General features: G+C 36.8%; 1 protein-coding gene across 2 annotated transcripts in view; it reads right to left on the bottom strand.

Annotated features, from left to right (window-relative positions):
• Nucleotides 1–1,866: 1,866 nt before the first annotated feature.
• LOC111620682 (heme-binding protein 1-like) overlaps nucleotides 1,867–10,891 on the bottom strand; it is a 37,419-nt gene continuing 28,394 nt past the window's right edge. Inside the window, exons 3-9 of one of the 2 annotated variants that reach the window (XM_023362694.1) lie at nucleotides 9,913–10,261; nucleotides 4,755–5,154; nucleotides 3,521–3,590; nucleotides 2,998–3,072; nucleotides 2,786–2,915; nucleotides 2,427–2,604; nucleotides 1,867–2,351 (exon numbers count right to left, since the gene is read on the bottom strand). In XM_023362694.1, coding sequence (XP_023218462.1) covers nucleotides 2,135–2,351; nucleotides 2,427–2,604; nucleotides 2,786–2,915; nucleotides 2,998–3,072; nucleotides 3,521–3,571 — 651 coding nt within the window. In that variant the 5' untranslated portion in view covers nucleotides 3,572–3,590; nucleotides 4,755–5,154; nucleotides 9,913–10,261 and the 3' untranslated portion in view covers nucleotides 1,867–2,134. The remainder of the gene's footprint in view (nucleotides 2,352–2,426; nucleotides 2,605–2,785; nucleotides 2,916–2,997; nucleotides 3,073–3,520; nucleotides 3,591–4,754; nucleotides 5,155–9,912; nucleotides 10,262–10,891) is intronic. The other variant, XM_023362689.1, reaches the window with a different exon arrangement.

Here is a 10,891-nt window from a genome sequence, read left to right as displayed (position 1 = left end):
TCTCCATTTTTAATTTATGAGCCAGCTTTAATATATAAATATCGAGTGTATACGGCCATAGTAGTATCTATATATATGAAATAATTAAATTTTTGATAAGGAGATATGTGAAATTTTTTATAGAAATTTCCTCTCTGGAATTGTTTCTTGATAAATACTATGTTTTTACTACCTTTACCTTAGTGATTATTGCACGCATTCGATTTTCAAAGGTATGTTTGATGATCGATTGCATATAATCGTCTGATTACTGGCTTGTGTTACGTACAGACCAATAAAGTAGAGAAACAATGCAGTGTGTGTCTGTTCGAAAATCGTAAACGGAGTAAAGCATGCATTGCAGGCAACTATTTGCATATTGAATAGAATTCAACTCGGAATTCTTTACTTCGGGACCGCGTGGTCGGACCGGGACAAATTTCTGCCGTTCACGCACCCATTAAAGAGACCACTTTTCACGCAAAAGGCCCAAAGGTGACGAGCGACAACGATAACTTTTTAACAACACAAAGCAATCTCCTCGTGTCATCCCTTATGGTGTCGGTGTTTAAGCAAAGAGTACCCAAAAATGATGATGATTGGGACCCGCTTGGAGATTAGGAAAAGGGGTGGGCACATACCCCAATAATATACAATTTCATGCTCGTTTTTAGAGATTGGTACCTTCGACATCAAATTGGTGCTTTGGGCCATACCCTGTTGACATTATCATTTCTTCGAAATGTGTGTTATATGCAGATTAAGGAGATATACTACACTCGAGTAAATCTTTAGCGCTGCAATGATGTAGAAAGCGTACTACTAGGGCCCCAATAATTTGGATTTAAATGTATGTTAGGCAATGGCCTAACTAGAAGTTTTTGTTATGGAATGTGGTAAAGGCCCCTTCAATGCTTAGGCCCCAGCACCGTTATTTTGGTTAAATAATTGGATTAATGGATATGTAATATATCTACATCCACCAAATTAAAATTTTGTTAACAAAAGTAATAAATGTATATCGTGTATAAGTGATACCATTAGAAAACGCGTCCTTTCTCGTCGTATTGGCTAACCACAACAAACCACGCTGCTTTCAAAACTACAGTGTTTTGAAACGTGGGGTGGGAAACCAGAAGGTTCCATTTTAACCTGTTGTGTAGTTATATCTTTTCATTAGTAGTAGAGGGAAGGTTTTGGTATGAGAAATTGGTCTTATCCTCTAGAAATTCCCGATTTCATCCGATTTAGCTTTATCCCACTGAACAAACCACAGTAAAGTCTTCAACACCAAAGGGCATTTGGGAAGGGGAAACAACATTCATTCGAATATAGAAAATTTCAGAGAGTTTGGCCCTCAGTTTCTGATAAGAACATCCCCGACAACCAAGTCATTCAGACCAAAGCATTTGTTGCATATGTATAGCAAGTCATAAAATGGCTACCCGATTTCTTAGTGTTTGGGTTCTATCAATCATCACTAAATCCATGTCATTTACGTGGCACTAAACCAGATCCATATGCAACAAATTATTGATAGATTGCACATATTGTCTGCCTCAAACAACCAGTGCTGCCATTTTGAACTGTTAATTAAGCATTATACCTGTTTTGTAGTGCCCGTGGTGGCAGGGAACCGAATCAAAACAAAAGCAATCTCAGCGGAATTTCAACCCTCCTCTTCGGTACACTATTTCAGTTCGTCTTTCAAGGAAAGGGAGTGGAAAAGAGGACAGTTTACACTAAAATGTAGGACAAAAAATTGACACATTTATCAGAAACTTTGTCTTTGCATGCCCACCTCCGTACAACTTAAATTCCTAAAATACAAGGTGCTAATTGCTGCAAACACTAGACTATTGTCATTACTGTAAAAAAATATTTACAAAAAGAAATAAATAAAATTTTATTGTTATTACTAAATATATTCCACATCAAATGCTTCCTTTAAAAAACCAGCTTTAAATATGTAAATTTTAAAAATTTCATTCCACAAGTGACAATGCATTAATGTTGAGTGCCTCGTGCGTGAAGATGCATGTATTTACGATGGAAGAATTAAATAACGCGGTAACACCATTCGTTTACACGCGCAAGACAGGGAATTTAACAGAAAACAAGTAGAAAGCGGGTGAGGAAATTGGCAAAAGAGGCACTAGAAGGCATCGTTGGTTTCGGCATCCGATATAGAATTGTCCACGCTGATCTTCTCCATCCAAATCTCATTCCTTCGATTGAATATTTTCAGAGGGGGGTCATAGAAGGCTAAGTAGTAATGGCTCGTGTCGACAATGTCCTCCTCTTTTAGCGTTATGGACAATTTGTGAGCGTTGTCGATCCAATCCATTTCGCCCGGGTAACCTCCGAATTTCCTGAAAGATTTGTGGGTTTTTTTAAAAATGCAAATTAGAATGAGGAATTTGTCTTGCAATTCCTATTTTATTCACCTGACAATGTAACGCTTGGTCGGTTCCCTCTCGCAATACAGGTCCTGATCTATGGGCAGTGGTGGATCGTCTCGTAGGGCCGAAGGAATCAGGAAGGACATGGTGAATGTCGGTCGACATGCTCCCACGCAGGGGGTGACTCGGGTCCGAACCGGTGTCGTGGTGTTTATGAACAACCCTGTACAACAGACACAACTCGACATGTAATTTGAGCAATTTAAATCGTCCAAAATCACTTAGTAAGATGGCAACAAAATGTCCACCCAATTTGAGATTTAGAGGCATTAAAGGGCATTCTTTTCTAAAAAAAGCTTGAAAACTTAATTATTGTTGTGTTTATTTTTCAGGCTACAATTTACCTTTAACGTTCCTTTCATCGAAGTAGTAGAAGAGTCTTCGATACATCCTCTTCATGGCATCCACCATGCTGGATCCTTTTATGGAAGTGCTCACCCAAACTGTGGGTGGATACTGTCGAACCTCATAATCCTAAACAAGCAATTTATAAGTATGACACCAAAGTACCATCCTGTTAATTGTAAATACCGCCATCGAAGTAATTATAACTTACCGAATTGTTGGAAAGGACCACGTAATCTATGCACTCCGCTCCTGCCCACATGCACGATTCCACATTGACACATGACTGAAAAAGAAACACACACAACATTATATATATATATATATATATAAAGTGATGCGTTATCCTACGGGCAATAATATATATTATTGCCCGTCGGATAACGCATCACTGATTTTTGGCAGTGATTTGCTAGAAAAATAAGATAATGGAGCGTGGAACGGGGTGTTTCATTTCCAAAGTAGCACGTGGAAAAACACACTAAAAACTGTTTAAAATGTATGCAAGTTACCTTCCAGAATTCTCCGTTTTGCATGCTTCTGTTTCAGACAGGTTTTTTTACTGTATACAGTTAACACTGCACTATTATAGACTTAATTAGAGGGAGTTATCTTATTTTTCAAGTACAAAACCACTAAACCATTAAAAATTCTACTAATTATATTTAATTTCTAGTTTAAGCATGAAATATTTAAAATTCGATTGTTAACTGAGATGCAGAAATATTTTATACCTGAAACCACAGGACCAAGGTAAACAGGGCGTAGTATCCTATACGATGCATAATGCAATGTGAAGGAATTCTAGAGAAAAATAATAATAAACCGTTTAATAATCATCATAAAATACTCACAAACAATAAATTTTGGGCCTTTCTATGCCAGGGCCCAACTTAAACGACCTCGATATCTGTGTATCTTGGGATGAATCGATGTATCTCATCCATTCGTTAAGATATCCAGAGGTATAAGGGGTGGCCCATAACTCAGTTAACCAACATAGACGAGAAATTCGTAACAATGGATTAACAATGGAACTCTTACTAGAAAGGTTAACAGACTTTTAGGATCACAATTTGAAATTCTCGCCTGGTTAAACCACTGTCGAGGTTTTTTTGTTACGTCACAGAGATACGCGACCCAACTTATACAAAGGGTAACATCGATATAAACGGGTCATTCCAGATCTCTGCGGGTCGTTCGGTTATGACGTAACAGATAAGATCGTGTTAAAATTATCAGGAATTTTTTCTTTTTTTTGCTGAATCTGGAAAGATTCCTTGAGTGATCCCACCAAAGACTTCTATGAACCCAACTTCAAAAATTCATTGTAAACAGAACAGAACTGTGTTTACGTTGATTAATAGCTTAATGATCTACCAAAGCATTCAAACGCCTTGCAATTAAGTAAAAGTAGCACAAGACTGTTTCGTGTAGAATCTTTTTGCGATAGATATTTGTAAACTGTAGTGTAATTTAACTTCTATAGGGTGTGAGAATACAATCACCCCTACAGAAGATACACTCCGAATTACGACGAAGTAACCTAGCCTGCTCCATTAAAACACACACAAATCAATAATAATTCTCACATTGAAACGATAATTAAATACTTTAAGATTTAATGCAGATAAGAATTAAACTTATCGTTTAATTAATTAAATTGGATATTGAACTGAACTTAAACAGTACACTAGACAAGTGTCCTGTTTCGTTTGTTTCAGTAAGAACAAGTAGAACTGCAGTAAACGAGAAGAGAGAGAGAGAGAGCACATTCCGTTTCATTTGAGAAACATAAGAGAAATTGCATTATAACTGTAAACAATAGAAAAGAGTAACGAACAGTACCATTCATTTGTTTCAGTAGAAAACAAGTAAACTGCATCTAACCTTAGAGAATATTCAACTGTTTTACTGCCTATTGAGTATTACAATATAAGTATAGAGTATTAAGCAGCAATGTCTTACCTGGCAATCACCTGGGACTCTAGCAGCTCGTGCTCGACATTGACCCTCTTTTTATAGGCGGTCTCGCGTCACAATGGTAGCTTTTCCACTTGGCACCAAAGTTCACGAAGATGACAACACGGCCTTAGCGTCCTGTCACGGAACGAGTTTAACCAGATCCATTATCAGGTGTATTTTTTGATTTCTTGGAAGTACGATGACCTCATCAAAGTCCCTCCCGACTTCCCATCACCTCAAACTCTAATTATAATAAGTAAATAATTGCATTTTTCCAGTATTTTCGACAGTTTTGACGCTAGAAAACGAAGCTGTAGCGTTCATTTTGGTTAAAGATCGACCCCGACAGATCAGAGCCAGCGGCTGGAGGTCGTAAAGGTCACGAATCTCTTGAATTTATTAGCTAGAAAAGGAATAAAGAAAAGATACAACGTTCTTGAAAACAAAATAAATCTTAAAAGCCACTCAAAAATAAGTCTCGAGATGTATATTTATTAGAAACACAGACAGACAAACAGACGAAGCAGCGAGTTTATCTCACTCCAGGCGACTTAGAAATGCCTTGGATAAATGACGTTGTTTACTCTTCGCCGTGTTATTTAGTGTCGTTATATAAGCTACATAGGGCCTAGGGCCTAGGCCCTTCTGAGGGGCCTCATACGTTACGGCTTAGGCCTCTATAATAAATTTCAACTTGTGACCCTAAACTGTAGCATATAATATGCTCTTCCTCATCGCCAAACAATAAAAAAAAAGCGGGGCTCTAAATTAGCCTGTCAGTTTGTATATCCGTATTTAATTAACAAAAACAATTACTCGAATTTGCGTAAAGAAAGTGCGATTCGGATAAGAATTCGCCTTTTTTACGTCTATTTTCGCCTGGTTAAATCAATTTCTAAACAGAGATCGAAGACATTTAAATCATGTTGAGAAATTGCTTTTGCTTTGGATAACTGAAAAACAGTGCGCTAGAGACACCGTATCAGAAGCAATTATTTGCGAGAAAGCTACAAAAATACACGCTGATCTCATGAAAAATCAAGCAGGAACTAGCCAGGAAAGCGAGGTGTTTAAAGCCAGCCATTTTTTTTTTTACATGAGAACGAATTAATAATTTTTACATTACTTCTTATGGGAAAGGTTGATTCGGTATACGTCCTATTCGGTATAAGTCCAACAATCAGGAACTGATTAAGGTCGTATACCGAGGTTCCACTGTATTAGAAAAATGTTCAACTTCATTTTGTAAACCGACTTTCGGGCCATCATCGCATTCTCCATGCAAATTTATGAAATTTAAGCCACTTTTTCGTGGAAAATTCTTATCGTCTTAATCACAATTAAAAGGCAGATTTATCCATTTAGAGTTAAATCCATCAAACATCATCTTATTGGATCGTTGACCGGATGATGATGATTAAATCCCTGTTCTGTTTCTGACAGGAAACTTAACAAGTGTAACGTGCACGTGCCATTTAAAGAAGTATTGACGTTTTATTTACATGATGATTCAATAATTACGCGTAACTCGATTTATTTTAATTATATTGTAGCGCGTGTTATATTAGTTTTAAAATATTTTTTTTAAGTTGACGGATTTATTTGGCCATCTCTCGTCATACCCTCGAAGCCAATTCGTTATTTCCACACCCGGAACAAGGAGAGTTCCTTGTTATAACGCGTCTTAATTATCGTAGAAATATCGGCTCTAACATTATAAACGGGTTCGTTTTGTAATAATAGAGTAAATTTTTGCGTCATTATGACGCATTTTAAAATGTTGTTCTTTATGATATGAAAGCAAGAATTTGCATTTAGGCCCCTTAATTGACTAGGGGTTTGGGAAAATAATAAAACAGATACATGCTTTTTAGCACCCCTTTCAAGTGGGGCCCTATTGCACCTGCCTAGTTACGGTTATAGTAAATAAAGGAACCTCTTTGCGCTCTAAATCAGACAATTTGTGAGTATTTCTGGTTGAATAACAATAAAAAGGCTCCTTGAAAAAAGTTTTTGCATATGAATGATAATCTTTTCTTCGTATGTATTTTAATAGTTGAGGGAATAGTTAGCACTAATTTATATTATTGAAACAGTAAGTTATATACAAAGGTATATACAGTCGAACAAGTGTTCCAATTAGAAGAAAGATGCACGGAACAGCCACTATATTCAGAAGTCGGCTCTGAAGATTCTGAACAGTTTAGCCAAAAAGACAGGTGGGCCCTGACCCTACTTTCCCCTACTCCAATACACTCATTTGCTGCAATAATATCAGTGTGTTTTGTAAACACACAAATGTATCGTAATAACAATTATATTAGCAAGATTCGTGTGTAATGTGGCGAACGAGAAAATAAGTTGGCCTGAAGAAAAAGAGAACAGAGTAAAAAGACGAGTAATCGGAAGACAAAGGACAAAGAGGAAGACTAAACAATGGAAATGGCTCGGCATCCCACATTCCTGGCGAAGGATAAGCGGACGGGAGATAAAGTTGGAGAGGAGATTGACGTGATTGGTTCGGATGGAATACAATAAACTCTTCTATGGAGAAACTATTATTACTACTGTAATCGGTGAATTAATTTACACTTGGAATATCAAATCGGGTCTGGCAGGTCGAACGACCCGTAACTTGGTTCGTCTAACGAATTAGTTACGAAAGTTATAGAACCTGAACGAGCACTCTCGTTTGGCGCCATCTGTTGTTCACTATTTAAACTAATTTTTTAAAAATTAACTTTGTATTTAAAATAAACATTCTGTTTTTTTGCTCACTGAAAAGTTATTATAGTATCAAAACAAATTCTACCTTCAATCGATTTTTTGTTATCCAGCATATTCCCGTATAACCTATCATTTCGATTACTGACGAAAATAACAATTGGCTTATCCGGTACCGGAAGTGACGTTTTAAACTCGTCAAAACGCAAGTTGGCGTCCCCTACCGGTTTTCTAATTACAACAGAAAAAATAGCTACGTACAGAACGCGGCATTCCATTCCATCGCATGGGGGAAATGACAGACGAGAGAACACCACGAGAGAAGACCAAACGAATCACACATACCGCCATATTTGAATATGGCGGTATGTGTGATTCGTTTTTGGTCTTCGGGTCCAACAACTGAAATTATGTCAACCATACAATGCAAACAATACTTTCACAAGTATAGGTACGAAAACGAAGCGGGCAGACACATTTTATTTTAAAAAATCTCCTTGGGATTCAGCATTGGGTTACAGCACTTACATCATAATTGGTACTTCCAGCCTGCGAGCTTTCTCCCGTTTTAAATGCCCACAACGGTGGCGGGAGACACGACGTGGGTGAATATCATCCCTGCACCCCGTGGTTGCTACAAAAGCTATTGGTTTGTTTACAATGCCAGAGGCTGCATGCCAATTAGGGTTTCTCATTTCCCGGACTTTTGCTTGTATCGGGATTTCGGGAAAGTGAACTGTTTTCCGGGATATAATTAATTATTTTTCATTTTTAAAACTAATTTAATTTAGGCATTACAGAGGTGGAGAAAACCATGAAAACTCCACGTGGACAGCCCGTCCGAGGGAGTCGCGAAACCACGACCAAACTCCCAATGTTTAGGGAACGAAGACCACTTGGCCACTGGTGGAACGGCAGTTCGTTTGGCTTTAATAATCAGGTTTAAGAAGAAAAACTCCATGCTCGTTTCTATTCTTGCCCAATTTGCACAACCTGGCATAATGCAGTTATTGAAGCTACTGGACATGGTTAAAAATTACGACAGCATAAGCACAATTATTCCAGATATGACAGGTTCTGACAAGTACAGAATTTTCAGAGGCCTGCCGCAAATACATGTTATTTATTGACAATCCGCGAGATGTCATAACGAGCAAAAATTTAAAAACTAATAAGCAGGCTTAAAATTAATAAATAGAAATGTATTCTGACAGTTTATGGGTTAATTATACTTTCTATTTGCAAAATTTACTCAACTTTAACACAAAGAAAAAAGTGAACTTTTAAGAAATTTGCGGGATTTCCCGGGTTAAAAAAAAGGATCCCGTTTGAGAAACCCTAATGCCAATATAGAGGTTTCAAGGTCGCGTGTCACGTGATAAAACGCACGTTTGTTCCGCCCCTTCGCCATGTTTGTGGTCTAGCTTCGGCTTGCTTAGCTTACACGTGGTTTGTTTGACAGCGTTTTTTTTCAATTTAAATTTAATAGAACCGCAGTATTTTTATATCACGGACAAAGTTAAAAAAGATGCTTTTCTGGCGACTTATTCTCGCAGTCTGCCAGGACGAGATACTTCTTTATATGAAAAAAAGTTTCATTATGTCAAGGTGTCGATCAATACATCGTTATAGATCGAGAGTCGTGGCCTAAAGTATTGATAGAATTTGGTGACACGATAAAGTATTTGGTTTTGACGACAAATTACTACACTTTTTCACAAATAGAAGCTTACAAATTTTTAGAGGCCCATAATTATATTACAAGTGGCCGTGTTTCTCCGATTACGGCGCTTTTTCATAACACTCCCGATATGCAGTTGGGTTGTGGCCACTCTACCCCACATATAATGTTGGCACACAGCTGGCGATAGATCATAATAAAATGAGGGAGGTTTTCCTCTGGGGTAAAAAATCTTTTTCAATAATGTATTACATATATAAATAATAAATCAGAGTTTGTCAGGAACAACTTGAAGGTTACTATGTAAAAAAATAAAAAAAGTCATTGTAAAAAGTAACATCTTCAAGAAACGCCTATGTCGCTCACTAAAATAACTTAAACCTAACATAGCTATTTGTAAATGAACAATGGAAATTATTGGTTTATATCTTACAAAAATACACTTTTATTTATGTAAATTAGACTGGAAGGACAATTGGTTCAAAATGGGTTTTCAATTCTTCATCCGCTAAGCGATTATCTTTGCTTAATACTTTAATATTAATTCTACTGTATATTTATTACAGAGATCAAGAAAAACAAACCGAAAGATGAAAAATAAAGTTAGAACACAATCGTTATCTATTCAAACTAAAATCTGCGCTTGTTAAAATTATTTAACTTTATTTTGTCGGGATTAACAAAGGGATTTATGCAACCGGCTTATACCCACTTTATGATACTCACTAATAATTAATAATTAAATGTTATTCTTACCTGAAACGAAATATTTCTGACACACTCTTGTATTGATATTCACTTTGTCCGTATTGAAATCTTTCCGGTTAATTCTCCAGTCATGCAAATTGCCTCCATGGTGACAGCTCCTCGATGACAATTCAGGAAATTTTAAAAAATGACGTTCCTTTGTTCTTGAGTGAACTAGCATTACACAGATTACCAGCGAGTAGGATACCCTGCGTTTCTTCATGCAAAGTGTGTGTAGCGAAATGACGTCACGAGCAGTGTTGGCCAATTAAGAATAAAGAAACGCGGGGATAGCTTCGTATTCGGCTCCCTGGAGCAAGTCGAATTGGTGCGTCCCCCCTTGTTCTTTGGAAGAAGTCTGGCAAAATATGTTTTCGCCATTTAATTTAAAATAAGATATTCAATTAAATAATTATATTTGTATTTATTAAAGTACAGAATATCTAATAATATTTACTACGTATTATGTACAGTACACTGTATTGACAAAAAAAACTTTCGTAACAAATACATAACAAAAGACTTCAAAATTGTTTTCTCGTTTTTTCGTTTGTGGGCCTGGCCGAACCCGTGATGGGCTTGCTAAAAGAGGCCCTCTTAGTGCCTACAAAGCGGAGAGTTAAAAAAAAAGGCCTCTCTATTGCAGTGTTTGGGCTTGCCTGGATGGGATGGTGTCTGTTACCCTGTAGGTGTTTTCAAACTGGGGCAGTCTATCATGCTGATCATTTTTTGTTCATTTCCTCCGGTAAGAGAAAACTGCCTGTCTAAATTCTGATAATAGGAAAATGAACATAAAAATATTAGGAAAACAAATATCTGTAAAAACTACATACGCAGAAAATACAATGTATATAAAATAAGATATAAAACACAATAAAGTTGCTTTAATGAGAGATTTCTTATAAGTTTGTTTATGTTAATGTATGGAAGATGTTTTTCAGTTATCTTAAAAGTAGGATTTGAATGCTTTGTGTAAATACTTAGCACT

The sequence above is a fragment of the Centruroides sculpturatus genome, unplaced genomic scaffold (assembly GCF_000671375.1).
Source record: "Centruroides sculpturatus isolate CEXI.00-Female unplaced genomic scaffold, Cexi_2.0 scaffold74, whole genome shotgun sequence".
NCBI lineage: Eukaryota > Metazoa > Arthropoda > Arachnida > Scorpiones > Buthidae > Centruroides > Centruroides sculpturatus.
Note: the sequence above shows the minus strand (reverse complement) of the source record. Positions and strands in the feature narration are given on the sequence as shown.